We start from the raw sequence: 19,438 nt of genomic DNA on the forward strand, positions 1-19,438 counted from the left end.
AGTATATCTCTATTAATGTATCTGCCTATGAAATGTATTGTTAAGTGTTATGTTACACAAAATGTATACGATGCGTTACAATTGATATGATACTCGATGCCGATATTATCTAATATAAATAAAAAGATTGGAATATTAAGAGCAAAACTACCCAATTCTATATTACACGATAATCTTTATATGTTTATAATAAACATGAAAAATAATGATTAGTTAGGTATTGCTATATTAAAATACTACTTTAAAACATATTACTTAAAAGAAAAGGAATATATATATATATATATATATATTTTTTTTTTTTTTTACTTCCGACAACTGCCAACCTATGGTTGTTTATATAAATGCACATATAAAAAATATGATATATATATATATATATATATATATATATATATATATACAGGGTGGACCATTTTAACCTTTAATGGAGAATAACTCGAAAACGAAGCCCGGGAGAGAAAAATGTTTCAGACAAAAGTTGTTTGGTTTCGAGGGGGCCATAAGATGGTATCATTGGTTTGACCTTGAAGAGTTATTTGAAGGTCACATGAAGGTCACCTTCAATTTCTTAAATGGAACCTACTATTTGTCATTGCATATTCTTGTAGCTTATCTCGAGAGCTTTCCAAAACACTATAATTAAGTACCTTTTCGTTAGTTAAGTACTTTTTGAGTTATGAGGCTTGAAATAATTTCTAAATTTTACATAAACCGTAAAATATCTTGTAAAATATTCATTTTTCGATTATCTGACCTTAATACTTTTATGTACAAAATAATGAGAGGAATCAATTGGTGTAAAGAAAACACATAGTTGTTTTTAAGAAAAAATATGGAATTGTTAATTGCAAATTACATATTTTTTCTTCAAAACGACTATGTGTTTTCTTTACACCAATTGATTCCTCTCATTATTTTGTACGTAAAAGTATTAAGGTAAGATAATCGAAAAATGAATATTTTACAAGATATTTTACGGTTTATGTAAAATTAAGAAATTATTTCAAGCCTCATAACTCAAAAAGTACTTAACGAAAAGGTACTTAATTATAGTGTTTTGGAAAGCTCTCGAGATAAGCTACAAGAATATGCAATGACAAATAGTAGGTTCCATTTAAGAAATTGAAGGTGACCTTCAAATAACTCTTCAAGGTCAAACCAATGATACCATCTTATGGCCCCCTCGAAACCAAACAACTTTTGTCTGAAACATTTTTCTCTCCCGGGCTTGGTTTTCGAGTTATTCTCCATTAAAGGTTAAAATGGTCCACCCTGTATATATATATATATATATATATGTATATATATATATATATATATGTATCTTTTTTATTATAATTTATCAACAATTTCCATTAAAATTTGATTTGCAAGTACATGTTTATTCAATGCTGATAAAGAGCTTCAAAAATGATATTTGATGCATATAAAAATCGCTCGCACATAATAATTTTCTCCCTGTTTACCATCGACAGTGATTAATTTTCACAATTATTTTGCGGCCCAAAGAAAAGGACGATAAAGCGATCGACATTGCAAGTAAAATTTCTCATCAATTATTATCGCATTAGTATATAACGTTTACAAGTGGTTGTAAACGTTAGTGGGAGTCGACCCAGCAGTCTGTCACGTGTTTGTAAACACTAAAGAACGACACCGCAGTCGTCGGGAACAAACGATCTAACACGACACACGCAATTTGTTTTTTCTTCTTTTCGTCTATGGCTTATGGTAAATCGGACAATGAGAGATCGGGAAAACCACCGACAGGAAAACGATAAAATCAACCAATTATGAAATGCAACATCTGAAAAGAGTGGTATGCATTCATTTTCTTATAAATAGTATTTCAGAAGAAAAAAAAACAGAACGAGACTACACATGATCCGATTTTGTGAAATAGCAACAACTTCCCTTTTACATGCTTTAGAAAAAGAAATATATATCACCCTCCAGTTTAAAACGTGACAGATCGTTTGAGTAAGATAATGTTATTCCGAATGACATTTCGCTACTCGACAGATGCTCGATTCTTCCGATTTGATTTTAATATCGAAAAATCCCATCATCACTTGTGGACGTTGCATGTTTATCGCTTCGTTAATACACCGCACATCTTATCGGTATTATCGATATCTGTATTTCGAGAAAGGATAACAACGCCGCGCATTTCGAATGATTCTTTTGAAATCGCTATCAAAAGATATTTCTTCCGAGAATGTTCCCAAAACACATTTGACATTCTATCTCGAAGAAAAAAGTTTGATGTATGAATTTAATACGAATTTATGTTTTATAAAATTATTTGAGAATTTGACGAATAATATCTTATTTGTTAATAATGGGTACATTATATTAATATGCACGTTGATTCATAATATGTTAATGTTTCCTTTTTGTATTCAGTAAAATATTCTCGTATTATAATTTTAAAGTAGCGATAATTTTGTCAAAGGATTTTCTCTACGGTCGATTAGCGTTCGCTATTGCGGCGGCCGCTCTCGGCTCATCATTCCAACGTGGATACAATTCCGGTGTGGTTAACGAGCCTCAACAGGTACGAATTTTCACATTAATTGTAAGCCACTTTCTGCAACAATTTATGTTGATTATATGCAATACCGGAGTCCGAAAATCTGTTACATTTATACTCATTTCCTAATATAGTGTCAGAGTCACGACGGAATCGTAAAATGATTTAATAATAAAATATTTATAAACCTGACGTCAGCAATGAAATTACAAGAGCGAGAAATAAAAGATGATGAATAAATGTTTTAATGTTCCTATCTAGTTTATCGAGGACTAGATTAGCCAGGTGAAGATTAATACTAATCGATTTAGCATTAACGTATTAAAATAATTTTTACTAAAACGAAAGGAAAACTAAGTTGCTTATAATAATGCGTTTTAAATAAAAATCAATCTTCGATATTCATTTATCTTATTTGAAATGTATTATATATTCAAGAATCAAAATTTGTGAAGTTTATTATATGTATGTATATTACCTAGCAGTCTTTTCTAGAGACGAATACTATGTATTTGAACTGTATAATAATCGAACACGATTTGATCGTCGCAAAACTGTAAATAATACCAACTTTTCATTTATCTTTAGCTAATTGATTGCTAATTATCGTATAAGTTTTTACAACATAGATATTAGTATTTAGTTTTAGACGATTCTTTTATAAATAAATCTATCAATTCTTATAGAAAGAGAGAGAGAGAGAGAGAGAAAGAAAAAGAAAGAGAGTGAGTGCCCCTGTTATCTGTATTGATCGAAAAATGTAACGCTTTATACTGTAATCCATCATTTGTATGTGAAATGGTACTCGCTCTATAAATATGATACATTTAATCAAAATTCAGAGGATATCTATATTAATGTATCTGCCTATGAAATGTATTGTTAAGTGTTACACAAAATGTTTACGATGCGTTACAATTGATATGATATCGATGCCGATATCGTCTAATATAAATAGAAAGATTGGAATATTAAGAGCAAAACTACCCAATTCTATGTTACACGATAATATTTATACATCTAAACCTGAAGAATAGTGATTAGCTAGGCATTGTTATATTAAAAAATACTGCTTTATAATATATTACATAAAAAGAAAAAAAAATATATATGTATGTATGTATCTATGTATATATGTATCTTTTTTATATAATTCATCAACAATTCCCATTTCTTAAAATTTAATTTGCAAGTGAAATTTGATTTACATGCTTATTCAATGCTGATACAGAGCTTCAAAAATAATATTTAATGCATATAAGACTTCGTCGCTTGCGCATAATAATTTTCTCATTTTTTATCATGGACAGAATAATTAATTTTCACAATTATTTTGCGGTGTAAAAAAAGAACGCTAAAGCGAACGACATTGGAAGTAGAATTTATCGTCAATAACTATCACACATTAGTATAATACACAAATAGCACAAATAGTTATAAACGTTAGTGGAAGACCCAGTAGTCTTTGCCACGTGTTTGGAAGCACTGAAGAACGACACCGAAATCGGCGGAAATAAACGCCGCACGCAATTTGTTTTTCCTTCTTTTCGTCTATGGTGAATCAAACAGTGAGAGTAAAGTGAGATATCTCGATATCGGAAGGGCCATTGACAGGACAAACTCAATTATTATGAAATGCCACATCTGAGAAGAGCGGTACGCATTCGTTTTCTTATAAATAGTATTTCAGAATTAAAAAAAACAGAACGAGACATGAGTCTTAATAATAACCTTTAAGGATTCGTGAGGGACTATCCAGAACTCTGAAAGCGTTGGATTTCCGAAAAAAATTTTTCACATCTCGAGTCGAAAATTAATTTTTTTGGAAATCCGACGTTCTATTCAGAGTTCTGGGTAGCCTCACGAGTTCTAACGATTATTATTAACACTCGAAGCGCTAAAACCAAAATTGTAAAAGTTCTCGCCAATTTTCGTCTTCAAAGTCGAAAACTTTAAATATAATTTTTGTAGTATTTTGAGCAGAACTATTTTTGAAACTTATCTAGGACTATAGAACTATTAGAAATCTATTCAGAATTCTAAAGAAATTTGCATTTTTCATATAATGGGAGGCGTCGTTAAGTTAGCCCCCCATTTTTAAAATGATGTTTTCTTTACTTTAAATGACGGAACTATTGACTATAATCTAATGGATTGGGAACTCCAAAACTCTACGGGGGCACCCAGAGCTCTAATAATTTTTTTCAAATTTGAAGAATGAGGGGCCAACTTCACAGAGGTAACAATGTCGCGCATTTCGAATGATCCTTTTGAAATCGCTATCAAAAGATATTTCTTCCGAGAATGTTCCTAAAACACATTTCCATCTTTTTTTCAAGAATTTTGACATTGTATCTCGAAGAAAAAAGTTTGATGTATGAATTTAATGCGAATTTATGTTTTATATAATTATTTGTGAATTTAACGAATAATATATTATCTTATTTGTTAATAATAGATACATTATATTGATATGCACGTTGATTAATAATATATTAATGTTTCTTTTGTATACGGTAAAATATTCTCATACAATTTTAAAGTAGCGATATAATTTTGTCGCAGAATTTTTTAAACGCTCGATTAGCGTTCGCTATCACGGCGGCCGTCCTCGGCTCATCGTTCCAACATGGATATAATAGCGGTGTGATTAACGAGCCTCAACAGGTACGAAGTTTCACATTAATTGTAAGGCATTTTCTGCAACTTACGTTGATTGTATGCAAAATCGGAGTCCGAAAGTCTGTTACATTTATATTAAGTTCCCAATATAGCGATAGTATTTATTTATTTATTTATTTATTGCACATAATCCTCGCCTTTCAGCTTAGGATGGCTTCCAGTCTGTACATTCATAATAGTTTTTACACAAAACATCTCCCCGCTAAATCAACCAATTACTTAATCAATTAATCAATTAATTAATTTCACATTTCAAATTTCCAATTTTCCAATTCAAATTCAAATTCAATTTCACATTTGCATTCCAACTAACTCCAAAACTAGATAACTGAATAACTAACCAACTAACTAAATAATTTAATTTAATACAATACCATATAAACTAATATTATCTATATACTATATACTATATACTAGACAATACAGTCTATTCTCTCTTCTGAATCCGCCAACGTTCCTATTCACCTCATCTTATGTTTTACTCTCCTTCGTCTTTCTCCTCTCTTTTTACTCTCTCTCCTTCCATTCTTCTCATCTCCTCTAATCCTCTTCCATCCCCGTTAAGCAATTCTCCGATCTGTATATTACTCCTTGTTGCTTTACAAGACCATATCATATGTTCCAAACTCTCTATCTCTCTCTCGCATATTCTGCAAATCTTATCTTTTTCTTTCTTCCAATGCTGATTCCCTCTACATTCATTACCGCATCTATATCTTGCTAATATAGCGATAGTATTTCGATATTTGTTATTGTGTCAGAGTCACGGCGGAATCGTAAAAGGATATAATAATAAAATATTTATAAACCTCACGTTAGCAATAAAACTACAAGGTCGACAACAAGAAACGAAAGATGATAAATAAATGATTTAATGTTCTTATCCAGCTTATCGAGAACTGGATCAGCCAAGTGAAGATGAATCGCACGGGTGTGCCGACAAGTCAGTCGGAAGTGACATTAATATGGTCGGTGGTGGTATCGATATATTGCGTGGGCGGGATGATCGGGAGTTCCCTAATAGGCTGGATGGCGGATCGCTTCGGTAGAAAGGGCGGTCTGTTGCTGAACAATATTCTAGTGCTGCTTACGGTGATCTTCGAGGGTAGCGCCAAAGCGGCAAGCAGCTATGAGATGATAATCTTTGGTAGATTCCTGATTGGTATAAACTCCGGACTGAATGCCGGTCTGGCATCAATGTATCTGACCGAGATCTCGCCCGTACACTTACGCGGTGCCGTGGGTACGGTTTACCAATTGATCCTCTGCATCTCGATGCTTTTATCGCAGATCCTCGGTATGAAACAGGTCCTTGGCACCACCGATCAATGGCCCTTGCTGCTGTGCCTGACGATAGTGCCAGCCATCTTCCAAATGTGCACACTACCATTTTGCCCCGAGAGCCCCAAGTACCTATTGCTCAGTCGTAGTAAGGACATAGACGCGCAAAAAGGTAAATAGATGAATAAAAGATTATGAATAATAAGAACATGGAGGTCATGGTCTATAAAAGTGTAGATAAATAAGAATAGCCGGGTCTTTTGTCCTGTTCTTTTTCTCAAAGATCATTTTTCTTTTTTCTTCTTCCTAGCGTTGTCCTGGTTACGCGGCACAATCGAAGTTCATGACGAGATGGAGGAGATGCGTACAGAGTATGAGTCTATGAAATTGATACCGAAAGTTACCGTGCGCGAACTGTTTGTGAATCCGGCGCTCCGCATTCCGCTCTTCATTTCCATCATGATTATGTTTGCTCATCAGCTATCCGGTATCAATTCCATCATGTTTTTCTCGACCAAAATCTTCACGATGGCACAGCTGGATATGACTGCGGCACAGAACGCCACCGTAGGAGTCTCTGCGACAGGAATCTTGATGATTATCGTCTCTCTAGTGTTGGTAGAGAAGGCGGGTAGAAAAACATTGCTCCTAGTCGGATTCGCTGGCATGTTTTTGGACACTGCTCTGCTCACCATTTGTCTTGTATTCGCTGTAAATTTTTGTCTCTGATTGGAAACACGGAAGATAAAAATTAAGATGATGTTCAAAAAAGAAAGTTAAAATTACAATCAAGTTTATTTTCGTGCTTCTTTTTTAGGAAACATCGCGAACCGCAGCATACTTCTCGATCGTGCTTGTCACCATATTCATCGTCTTGTTTTCAACCGGACCGGGAAGCATTCCGTGGTTCTTGGTATCCGAATTGTTCAATCAATCCGCCCGTCCGCCCGCCATTTCCATTGCCATTGCCGTGAACTGGATCGCGAACTTCATCGTCAGTATCAGTTTCTTACCACTGCAGGAGGCATTAGGCGCTTACGTGTTCATCATTTTCGCTGTGCTACAATTGTTCTTCACACTCTTCATATACAAGAAAGTACCGGAGACGAAGAACAAAACTATAGAACAAATCAGCAACATGTTTAAACAAATGGCATATCAATGAAGAGAATCGTAAAATAAAATGAGAAAAAACATTCGATTTAGTTTCAGATTTGCATCGCTTTGCTAGATGAATTTTTTTATAAGAAGAATAACGAAATAGTATATCATGTTTTAAAAATATCACAATAACGAGTATAATTGGAATATTTTTTATGGGAAAATGATTTCATAATAGCCCGCGAGAAAAAGGTTGTGTTCTTACTATCGAATAATTGCATCTCGCGTTACTATAGAAAAAATTGAAATAATCATTGTTGAAGAAAATAAAGAATTATCATTGATTCGGATTGTACGACAATGGAACAATAACAATGGATATGTAACAAAATATGATTTCATAAATATATCAAATGTTTATCTGACTGCATCTTTACGGAGACCTAATGCGACTAAATAAATTTATATATTATAGAAGAATATTTTATCGTATATGCAAATAGACCTTATTCATGAGCAAAGGAGTATATTAACTGCTTTATATGAAGGAATTTATAATATAAATTATATAATAGAAATTTTTGGAGAATATTTTACTACGTGAACTCGAAGTGCTAGTTATATTCTAACGAGGACGACAAAATGTGTTAAGATACTATTGTAAATACAAGAATTTTAAGATTAATATTATATAGAGAAAATAATATTATATTTATGTATATGGACATATGAAAAAGACGTCAAAATATGGTACATTTTATGACGTCAAAATGCGGTACATCTCATGACGTCAAGAATCTGTGACATTAGACATTGATTTAATATTAATGTATTAAAATAATTTTTACTGTAAAACGAAAAGGAAAAACTAAGTTGCTTATAATAATGCGCTCTAAATAAAAATCATTCTTCGATATACTCATTTATCTTATCCAAAATATATTATATATTTAAGAAGCAATATTTTTAAAATTAACTGTATGTATATTATCTAGCAGTCTTTTTTAGAAACGAATAATGTGTATTTGAATTGTAATAATCGGACACGATTTGCTTATTGCAAAACTGTAAATAATATAAATTTCTCATTTATATTTAACTAATTGATTGCTAATTATAAGTTTTTGCAATGTAGTTATTAACATTTAGTTTTAGACGATTCTTTTAAAATGAACCTATCAATTCTCATAGAAAGAGAGAGAGAGAGAGAGAGAGAGAGAGAGAGAGAGAGAAGAGAAAGAAAGATAAAGAAAGAGAGTGAGTGCCCCTGATATCTGTATTGATCTAAAAATGTAACGCTGTATACTATAATCCATCATTTGTATGTAACATGGTACTCGCTAAGATAATGATTGTCGAAAAGATAACTTAAAAAAGACATCTTTTTTTGTTATCTTTTAGTATAATGTGCTGTATGGGATATATATTTTGACCCGAAAGTTAGAATGGGACACCCTGTATATATGTATCTTTTTTATATAATTTATCAATAATTTCCATTTATTAAAAATTGATTTGCAAGTATATATTCATTCAATGCTGATAAGGAGCTTCAAAAATCTGATGGAATAAAAATCTCGTCGCTCGCTCATAACAATTTTCTCGCAGTTTACCATCGGCAGATTAAATTTAATCGGTTATTTTGGGGGGCGAAGAACGATATCGCAAAATGATAGTGAAAGTTTTTTCTCCAATACATTTATTTTATAAAAGAAATTATTATCACAAGAAAATTTTGTAATAAAAATTCTCCAAATTTTTCGAAACTACACGTATGTACAAGTAGATGGCGGCCTCTGACGGGAAAAGATCGACTACGAGACGGAGAGTGGCGCGTCGTGCGTCGTCTCGTTGGAGTAAACACGAAGTGGAGGCGCCGCGCTCGCACACCTCGTGCGTGCTCTTGGCACTCGCGTTCGTCCGTAACGTCGTATTTTTCCCTGTCAGTGAGCGGAAGGGGAAGCAAGGGAGTCGGTTTTCCGCGACAGGAGCTACGCGTCGATTCGTATCGCGTCGTTCGAGAGGTGACGGACGAGGCAGGTGACGCGACGACGACGGTGCTCGCGTTACTGTTATCGCCGCGTACCGCAAGCGCACCCAAGAGACGATTAATGTGCTCGGGGCGGACGCGTGGTACCCTCGTGGCGGTCGCAAATGCGCGTGGTAGCCGCCGCGGCGACGGCGACGCCATCGCCGCGCCCGCTCCCGCGTCCGCGTCAGGAAAATGTCAAACGTCGGCTCGCCGTTCGAGCGACTCGTGAACGGTGAGAACAGCGTCGACGCTGACGCCGCCGCCGCCGTCACCGTCACTGGCGCTGTCAGCGGCGGCAGAGGCGGAAGGAGGAGTGGAGGGGAGGAGAGCCGCGTGAGCGTGAGCGGCGGTGGTGCGAGTGTGTTCGTCTCGAGGAGCCGCGGTGGTTACAGCGACGTCAGTGGTGTTGGTAACAGTGGTGCGGCCGCGATCGTCGCGACCGCTCTTATCGACGGCGCCGTCGTGACGTTGCCCGACGCCCGCGGCACGACGCCAGTCAATTCCAGTCGCGAGGCAACGATATCGCGCACCCGCGACGACGGTTATCGTTGCTACACCTATCTTGTCGCCGACGCGTCACTGTCCTCGGCGACGACGCGCACGTCCAACGACGGTGATGACGTCGTCGCGACGACGGGCCGCCGTGGATTCGCGCTGAGCAGCGTCGAGACGACGACGACAACGACGACGACGACGACGCCGCTGCTGCTTCGTGCCGGTAGCACCGACGCGAGAGTAGTCAGTTTCGGCAACAACAACAGCAGCGCCACAAACACCGCCGCCGTCGTTATTGTTGACGCCGCGCCGCCGTTGTTTCACGAAGACGACGAGGACGAGGACGACGACGACGACGGCGACGACGACGACGACGGCGAGGACGGTGACGGCGACGACGACGACGACGACGAGGAAGATCATTTCCATTATCACGATCGCGGCAACATGGTCGCGGCGATGAACGAGCACCTGTCAAGCGCGACGACGACGACGACGTCGTCATCGCCGGCGGCGGCGAACGCCGTTCGCAATACCGTCGCGATGTCATCGTCGTCCTCCTCCTCGGCGTCGTCGGCTATGATGACGGCGAGCAGCACGATCGCCAGCGGCAACAGTAATCATCCTCCGACGATGATGATGAGCAACGTCGGACTCGGCGCCAATAACGGCAATAGCTGCAACAACGCGCGCGGCCAGGAGTTCCAGGAGATGGACGGCGACGACGTGAAACCCGTCATCAACAGCGGCAGCGCCGCGGCTGCCGCCGCCGCCGCTGCCGGCATCCTCAGCTTCCCTTGCGACTTCGATCACATGTACGCCAGCATGACCGATGGCGGGGCTCCGGCCGCGGCCGCGGCCCTCGGCGTCAGCCCCCTCCGCGGCAACGAGCCCCGTCAAAACGACCTAACCGAGGTCAAGCACCTGAAGGAGCTCCTGCTCCTGCATCTCGATCTCATCCAGCAGCAGTCCGAGCAGATAGTCACCAAGGACAAGCTCCTCGCCGCGCTGCGCCAGGAAAACGAGACGGTACATAACACGTGGAAGATGTTTTCATTTATTTTTTTTTTTCTTCCCAATGTGTTTTCGTTGTGTTTAATACTCGCTTCTCCCTCCCTCGAGAAATCGGTGAATCAAAGATGATGAATCGATGATCGTTGGAAAATTGAAAGTTGGAAGTTGAATCGCTCGCGAAGGAGGCGGGGAGTTTTATTTCGAAAATGATTTCAAATGGCATTTTCGTATTTTGTATGTATGTGTTCTCTTTTTACTCGTATACACATCGTGCTTTTCAGGATGAATCAGTCACATGGTTGTGATGACATTTGATGATATATATATATATAGGTAGGGATAGAGAGATGTTTAATCTCTGGCGATTTAAATTTTTATACTCGTAGAATGAAACTCGATTCTTTTCAATTTGTCTCCCAATATCGTTTGTTATCATAATTTAAAAAAAAAAAACAAACGAAAAACTCCGTTTTAAGGCAAGTGATCGTCGTTCTAAAATAAGTCACTGTATATTCTGGCGATCGAGAGATGCGGTAAAACGAGGTGAAGTGAATGGCAGTGAGTCATTGAGTGACTTTTTTTCAATTCAGAACCCGATTCGTGTCCTCCAATCCCATTCGCTCGTTCGATTTTCGTGCGAGCGCCACAATAATTGCATCATGTGTACTTTAAAGAGATCTTGAACGCACGTGAAATTTCGCGTCAAAATATTGCGTGAAATAAAACTGGCTCCAATTTGCAAAATTCTTTATCCCTTCTCACCTATTATCTTGCGTTTATAAAAATTATATTAGTTTCCTGACGTATAAAAACGATGTAATTTCCGATTGTATAGTAATTTAACTAGAGGTGGAATTTAAACAATCTTTTTAAAGTGCACATCACACGCTCGTATCTCGCCGTCACTTTATTTCAAAATATTCACACTTTCGAGCAACCTCCTTCCCTCGCGATCTCACGCGTGAATCGACAGAAAGAGAGAAAAGATTTACGGTGAAAAGACATAAACGTCACATGTGAATCGAGTCTCCGATCTGGCCTGTCTCTTCGGCTCGTCTTCGCCGCCGATATCGATCGTAACGAGACCACCTCGAGCGCGCCGCCTCGACGTGAGAGAAACCAGCACGCGCTCCCGCCTGTCAATCTCGCCCCCACCCTTTTTTTTCGCCGGCGCGATTCGTTTCTCCGACACTATTCCGTAAAAACGTGCCGCGCACGGCTCGCGAGTGTCAATCTCTCTTCCTCGGCCATCCTAACCTAAACCTAAACACGAAGCGCGCGCGCGGAACAGGTTGACCGTGAAGGTCAACTGCGCGGTATCAACACGTGGTGGCGCTACTTCCGCGTTGGAGTCGCACGGCGAGAGAAGGAGAGGAGGAGACGTTTTGTTCGCGGGCAACGACGTTTCTTCTCGAGGGTGCGGGACATGTTTGAAAATGACAGTTAGATATATAATTAGGGAAGACAGACGTAATTACGCCCCGACGAGTGATAACATGCTCGAATACCGATGCGTGGATCGGCCTCGCGTCTCAAGATCGAACCGGGTAGGGTAGGGTTTCGAGTTTCATTGACGGCGCGAATGACAGAGCGCGGGTACGTCGAACTAACCTATCTGCCCCTATTGCGAGGGAAAGAGAGTAACGAGCCCGAGAGATACATTCGCGAGACGATTCAACATGATTTGCGAGGAGAGGAAGTTCGTGTACAGACGGTACACGAGAAGTGTAAATAGCACTTAAATATCTCTACTTATATGTAAATGCGTTTAAGTATCATGACAATCAGGAGCATCGTTTTGATTTTCTGTTGCAGTTAAAACTGCGTTTGGAGCGTATGGAGAGACGTGTGAGTCTTCAAAAACTGAGATCTGAATGTGGCGAAAATTTGACTGGTTCCGAACACCTGGGGACATGTTCGCCTACTAGTGTCAATTCGATAAACGTACCATCGACGAGCGAACTGCACAGAAACGTTCAATGCGAGAGTGGCAATACCTTGCACGAGAGCTTTAAGATACGTTTGAACACTAGCGGCGGTATTACCACTGTTAAGCAAGAACCACTCGATAATCAAATTAAGCTTGAAGTGAAGCAAGAACCTAACGAGTCTAGGTTTGAGTGGGAGGAGAAGAAGAAGAGACGATCGGATCCAACTCCAGTGTCTACAGGTAGTAAAAAGAAAAGGGGACTCTCCTGCTCGTCGACAGTTAGTACTGAAGGCGTACAGGATAAGGTGTTAGGTCAGACTTTACACGAGATTGGTAGAAAGAATGATAGGAAAGCGAAATCCCTCGTGAAGAAAGAGTCCTTTCTCACGACGGAAGAGCATTATTATACAGCTGTAGGGGATCCAAATTATACGTTAAGTCTAAAACAGTCCAGTCCGGTAGAAACAGGTAGTTCTCTCGAAATTCCAAATTGGAGAGTAAAAGTATACACGAGTTGCTACACGATGGAGGGAACTGAGAACTTGGACGATGAGATTTTTAACAAGAGACATTTGAAATTGGAGAATGACGAAAGGAGAAGAAAGCGATGGGATGTGCAGAGGATAAGGTTTGTAAATATTTATTCGATGTATCATCTTTATGAAATATCTCTATGGAAATTTGATTTATATCTTAATTTTATCCCACACACACACAGGGAACAAAGACATATAGAAAAATTAAAACAAAGGCAAGAACGTCAAAATCATCAAGCTACGTGTTATAATACTAATCATACTGGTCCGTGTCCCTCGTCCATGGAAGAGGAAACTGTTACGTCCTTGTGGCCTGATGTAGAACAAATTCAAAGTCTCCAAGTAGATTCTCATTTGCCAGTAACTGCATTTGGCTCCCCTATTCCTAGTTTTACTCCAAAGTAAGAAAATGAGTTTCTTAAATATATTTTGCAAGTATATTTTTATATATTTAAGTTATGTATATTCAGTAATAATTGATATAATTATCAATTTTTTTTTCAGTGAATTTTCTTTACCTTGGTCGAATACAGCACGAATAAAGTGTCGACGTCCTAAACGTTCAACAAGTAGAAGAAAATCTACAGGTAGGAGAAAAGTTTAGGAACTATAAATTTTTATAAAAATGGACAGAACTGATTTTATCTATTGGTTTTAAATTCTTGAAGAACATTATTGCTCCCTCTCTTACGCCATATTTGAAACAATGTTTCTCGTTGCTACGCAGATAATGTAGGAGCCTCCTTTCCTTCCCCCCTCTCCCTCCCTTTGTCCCAAAGATATTTTTATTGACTTTTTAAACATCTCTGCAATATAATATACATAGTTTATTTTTTCTACATTTTTGTCGATTAAGTAAATTCATTGTCAATACTTCTTTGATACATCTATTCTACATTTTGTACTTGGTGTTGGTCATTTTATTTATATAACTATGAATATATGTATATCACACAACATGACGAAACGATGTATCAGTTTGTACTGACATAATCGAACAATCTTCAACTCTAAACCAGACTTCTGTTTCATTTCATTGAGTTGACAATATTGATATTAGCAAAATTTTTTGACACATATGTAAAACAATTTATATTTTGTAATTAATTTTTTCTTTGCTATTATAATTGTAAAAATCTTAACAAAACTACCATGTACACATTAATGACATATACTTTGTAAAAATATGTTGTAAGGCAATGTTACATAACGGAAGAATATAATCAGTTTTTAAATCTTGGGTAGTCCTTTTTTTTTTGACGTTTTGCAAATTCTATATAATTTCGCTTAATATCGAAAAATATTAAATACTCATAAAAAGTTAGATATCCTTGCAAACAGATCGCGATTTCGTTAATTCTAAAACTTTACAGTACAAATATATTTATTGCACAGAGTGTCTCAGAAAATGCGCGCTTCCTCTCAATGACAGATTCTCCGACATTTAATGTCTCCAGGAAATTTGAAGGCCTAATTACAGAAATAATATTTAACTTTCATGGACTTTTCATTGAAGAAAGATTCATATTGAAAAAATCTGTAACTAAAAGAAATTGGACGACTTTTGATATAATTTATATATTATGTATTTTTTTTACCGAGTTTTAAGCCGTTATAAACGATCTCAGTATAGCGTATGCTATTTTTGCTCCTACACATGTTGAACGTTATATCGTGATCCGTAGGCGAGGAGAAACTTTGGATATTTGTAAACAATAAAGTTATTAATACCGTGACTAACGACTCAGTTTTAGCGACTTGAAGCTCTTTTACGCGTTTTATATAGCACAATCAATTAAGCTTAAAATTAAATATACTTTGTGCAAATTATATTTAATAAATATGTATTTCTCTCCAGAGAAAGAGTTATGAATCCGTTCATGATATAAATTATCACCGGATATTAATATTTTATAATCCTATAGAAAGTATAATTTTGTAGCTCTGTCCCACACACAATAACTTCAATATTACGAAAACTATCGAATGTTTTGACAATAGCACCTTATCCGAGAAACGATTTTGATAGTTCGATTTGTGATAATTCCGATTTCATTTGTGTTACATAGAAAAACTGTGGTATTATGAATATAAGGAATCGCAAATGAGATAATTCGAGCAGATGACACCATTATTTTCGCATATACATATTTTCATCTGCTATATAATTTTAAGACATGATCTATCCTAAATGAATGAAAAAAGAAAATTGTATATATCTTCAGTAATAGTTTTTTTACGTTTTATTTTTTAAGGTATATATATATTTTCTATAATATATATACCTTTATATATATATAAATATATAATGTAAGATATAGTGAGTGTGTATTAACCGTCCGTGAAGACTATTAAAATTTCATGAATACAAGACAGCATTGTATACTGTCGATACTACGAATGTAATTATCGGTACCTTGTAAATGACAATTTTTAGCTATAATATCGATTGAGTTCTTAGTACATGTTCTATAAATACGTGCGACAATTCTATAAGAGGATATATAAATTATTATTTTCCAATATACATATATCAAAAAAGAAGGAATTTTATTGTCTCGGCAGATGAATATATCAAAAATTGTAAACGGAAATTTCCAAGAGGGAGAAAATAAACTTTCTCCAATATCATCTGCCTTAAACGTCCTGCTATGTAATATATCGAATATAATTTTAGAAATAAAAAAAAGACATTGAATTCTCTATGGTTGTTCGATCTGTTCAAATTCCCGAATCCAGAGAAAGAATGAAAAATTAATTTTTAAAATACGTAAACTTTGCAACATCAGATCGGACGTAGAATTTCATTATTACACTTGATTCGATACTTCAAGAGTAAGAAATTATTCGTCAGATAGAAGAAGTTATGTCTCTCGGCGAAGATTAAAAAAATTGTTTTTCAAGAAACGCGCATGATGCTGTTTCTCGGAAAGTATGTAAAAGAAGTCACTATACTCAGGAAATGTAATAAATTACTACTCAAGAGATATAAAAGTTGATTTTCTCTCTCTCTCTCTCTCTCTCTCTTTCTGTCAATTACCCTGCATATGGTCCACTAAAGATTAACATCGATCGAAAAGCGTTTGAGGGTGAGATGGCATTGCGTAAAGCATCAAGATCTTTAAAAACACTTTCTATGTACGATGAACGGTCCTAGCTCGTCGTACTCCTGTCTGGAGATCCACATCTGCTGGAACGTACTAAGGCTAGCGAGGATCGAGCCGCCGATCCAGACCGAGTACTTCCTTTCGGGCGGCGCGATCACTTTGATCTTCATGGTGGGAGGCGCGAGCGTCGTTATCTCCTTTTGCATCCGATCGGCGATACCTGGATACATCGTGGTGCCGCCCGAAAGCACCGAATTGGCGTATAGATCTTTGCGAATGTCAACGTCGCACTTCATGATCGAGTTGTACGTCGTTTCATGTATGCCGCAGGACTCCATGCCCAAGAAGCTCGGCTGGAACATCGCTTCCGGGCAACGGAAGCGTTCGTTACCAATCGTGATGACCTGGAATCGAACCATTACCCGTTATACATCTTCGTCCACTGACCGCTAGCCAGGCAATCCATGACGAATTAACGTTCACCGGGCGCGATTAATGCTAATGAGCGCACCGTCCCCTCCATTATCGTCATTCATTACGCTTAGACGTCATTTGCAATTTACGCTTATCTCTATAAAGGAAAATTGTGTCTTGCAATTTTCACATTGTTATTCATTTTTGATTGAAAAGAAGTAATTTTATACATTAAGATATTTTTAATTCTCTCTCTCTTTCAAATATTAAAAAGAATATTCTAATGCAATATATCTTTGATTATATCGACAAAGAAGGTTCGCATTTTTAATTCTCGAGGACATGATTACAAGGAAGCGGGCTTAAATTATGCAAATGCTGTATTCATGAACCGCCTTACGTTACCTGGCCATCTGGTAATTCGTAGCTCTTCTCTAGCGCAGTCGACGCGGCGGCCGTTGCCATTTCGTGCTGGAAGTCCAAGGCTACATAACACAGCTTCTCCTTAATATCGCGCACAATCTCGCGCTCGGCGGTGGTCGTGAAGGTGTAGCCTCTCTCGGTCAGAATTTTCATCAAGTAATCTGTAAGGTCGCGACCGGCCAAATCCAGGCGCAAAATCGCGTGCGGTAAGGCATATCCTGAAGAAAAAAAACATTAAAACATTAAGCATTATAGAATTGATACTGATTCATTTCTTCTTTTCAGATTGAGCGGCGGTGGCGAACAAGGCTGCGATAAGAGAGCAAGCAGAAGAGAAGTGTACCTTCGTAAATCGGTACCGTGTGAGACACCCCATCGCCGCTATCTAACACGATACCGGTCGTGCGTCCTGATGCGTACAGCGACAGGACAGCCTGGATGGCGACGTACATAGCCGGGGTGTTGAAGGTCTCAAACATGATCTGCGTCATTTTCTCACGATTCGCTTTAGGATTCAGGGGTGCCTCTGTCAGCAAGACGGGATGCTCCTCCGGCGCGACTCTCAGCTCGTTGTAGAACGTATGATGCCAAATCTTCTCCATGTCATCCCAATTAGTGACGATACCATGCTCTATCGGGTACTTGACAGTGAGGACGCCCCGTTTGCTTTGCGCCTCGTCGCCCACGTAACTGTCCTTTTGTCCCATACCCACCATGATTCCCTATATAAACATGTCCTTACGATTAGAATGAGAATCAATTATAAGATACGATCATGCAAACTCGATGTTATCTATTTCTTTAGTTTTTTTTTCTTCACCTGATATCGGGGTCTCCCAACGATAGAAGGAAACACGGCTCGAGGAGCATCGTCCCCGGCGAATCCGGCTTTACACATTCCCGAGCCATTGTCGATCACCAGTGCAGCTACGTCGTCGTCGCACATTTTAGAATATATGCAGAAATAATTTCTCACAATTTTCTTGATTTAGCGAGATTTATAACGGATTGCGCTTGTGGCGGAAATGTAAGCTAAGGATTCAATCGAAGAAGACTAGATGTTACAATGTCCTCGCGTGACATTGGCTTTCGGAGCATTGCGCTTCCTCCTAGAAGGAAGAGTTGCTTTATATATAAGCTCCCCTCCTTTCCCGCCATAGATCCGCAACCACGCATATCCGTGTTTTTGTACGAAGACCTCGGAAATGATGTATCCAAATCGGCTTAACATTTAATACAGGTTTCTCTCATAATAACTGCAGAGAGAAATACTTTCGCTTATACAAATTACATAAAGAAGATTTGCAAATTGACTTTGATCTTTTGGTAAAACCTGTTTATAAATTTGCGAATTACATTTGATGAATACATTTTAACAATGAGAATACAATCAGATAAATATAATGTAGAGAGAAAGATTTAATGAAGAGAGTCCAACCTTTTACATTAAATATAACATGCGCATGAATTGTGAATAAGGATACTCGTTTAAGAAGGCAGGTGCTTGAAGATAAAGGAATCAAAATTTCATATTTTAAAAAGAGGACTAGATATTTTTCTAGACGTTTTGAGCTATATAAAATTTTTTGGATATTTAAATTTCTCTAAAGAAGATGTTGAATAATGTCAAAATCCTTAAAACGCTTTCCTGCGAATTTTTTTTCCAACCCTTTTTAATGTCTTTCTTGAAAACTATCGATCCTATTGTTATCATTTTTTAATTTGTTTAAAAATAAATAAATTGTAGATTTGTAATCGTTCGATTTAAAGTCGCTAATAAAATTGACTTTATTCAACTCGTAATTAAATCATAAAAAAAGCTTATTCAGTAAAAGCATCGATCAAAATGTAGAAAATGAGAAAGAAAGCGAAAACAAAAATTATCCT

The 19,438-nt window shown here is 37.6% G+C and overlaps 3 protein-coding genes and 1 long non-coding RNA gene across 6 annotated transcripts; 2 read left to right on the top strand and 2 right to left on the bottom strand.

Moving 5' to 3' along the window:
- Nucleotides 1-5,006: 5,006 nt before the first annotated feature.
- On the bottom strand, nucleotides 5,007-12,334 carry LOC145973127 (uncharacterized). Its single transcript, XR_014439369.1, has 3 exons — nucleotides 9,381-12,334; nucleotides 7,286-7,617; nucleotides 5,007-7,208 (listed from the first exon to the last, which is right to left on the bottom strand). It is a non-coding gene; the product is annotated as an uncharacterized LOC145973127 (long non-coding RNA).
- On the top strand, nucleotides 5,152-8,130 carry LOC145973125 (solute carrier family 2, facilitated glucose transporter member 1-like). The gene is made up of 4 exons (XM_083102329.1): nucleotides 5,152-5,203; nucleotides 6,107-6,671; nucleotides 6,810-7,210; nucleotides 7,317-8,130. The coding sequence occupies exons 2-4, from the start codon at nucleotides 6,137-6,139 to the stop codon at nucleotides 7,662-7,664; spliced, it is 1,284 nt and encodes a 427-aa protein (XP_082958455.1). The 5' UTR covers nucleotides 5,152-5,203; nucleotides 6,107-6,136; the 3' UTR covers nucleotides 7,665-8,130.
- LOC145973124 (uncharacterized) lies at nucleotides 9,443-19,236 on the top strand. 3 transcript variants are annotated; one of them, XR_014439368.1, is made up of 6 exons: nucleotides 9,443-11,156; nucleotides 12,957-13,699; nucleotides 13,790-14,008; nucleotides 14,112-14,194; nucleotides 17,572-17,757; nucleotides 17,837-19,236. XR_014439368.1 is itself a non-coding variant. In XM_083102328.1 (5 exons), exons 1-5 carry the CDS (start codon nucleotides 9,825-9,827, stop codon nucleotides 17,839-17,841), a joined length of 2,382 nt encoding a protein of 793 aa, XP_082958454.1. In that variant the 5' UTR covers nucleotides 9,443-9,824; the 3' UTR covers nucleotides 17,842-19,232. The 3 variants fall into 3 exon arrangements, 2 of the variants coding, with proteins under 2 accessions (XP_082958454.1, XP_082958453.1); XM_083102328.1 differs by lacking the exon at nucleotides 17,572-17,757 and having other exon boundaries at nucleotides 17,837-19,232; XM_083102327.1 differs by lacking the exons at nucleotides 17,572-17,757; nucleotides 17,837-19,236 and having other exon boundaries at nucleotides 9,444-11,156; nucleotides 14,112-16,310.
- On the bottom strand, nucleotides 15,828-19,329 carry LOC145973126 (actin 403). Its single transcript, XM_083102330.1, has 4 exons — nucleotides 18,372-19,329; nucleotides 17,895-18,273; nucleotides 17,534-17,769; nucleotides 15,828-17,118 (listed from the first exon to the last, which is right to left on the bottom strand). Exons 1-4 carry the CDS (start codon nucleotides 18,495-18,497, stop codon nucleotides 16,729-16,731), a joined length of 1,131 nt encoding a protein of 376 aa, XP_082958456.1. The 5' UTR covers nucleotides 18,498-19,329; the 3' UTR covers nucleotides 15,828-16,728.
- Between the last annotated feature and the right edge of the window lie 109 nt (nucleotides 19,330-19,438).

This window comes from Camponotus vicinus, unplaced genomic scaffold, assembly GCF_025532165.1.
Source record: "Camponotus vicinus isolate PSW18456_S1 unplaced genomic scaffold, iyCamVici1.0 SCAF_6, whole genome shotgun sequence".
Lineage (NCBI taxonomy): Eukaryota > Metazoa > Arthropoda > Insecta > Hymenoptera > Formicidae > Camponotus > Camponotus vicinus.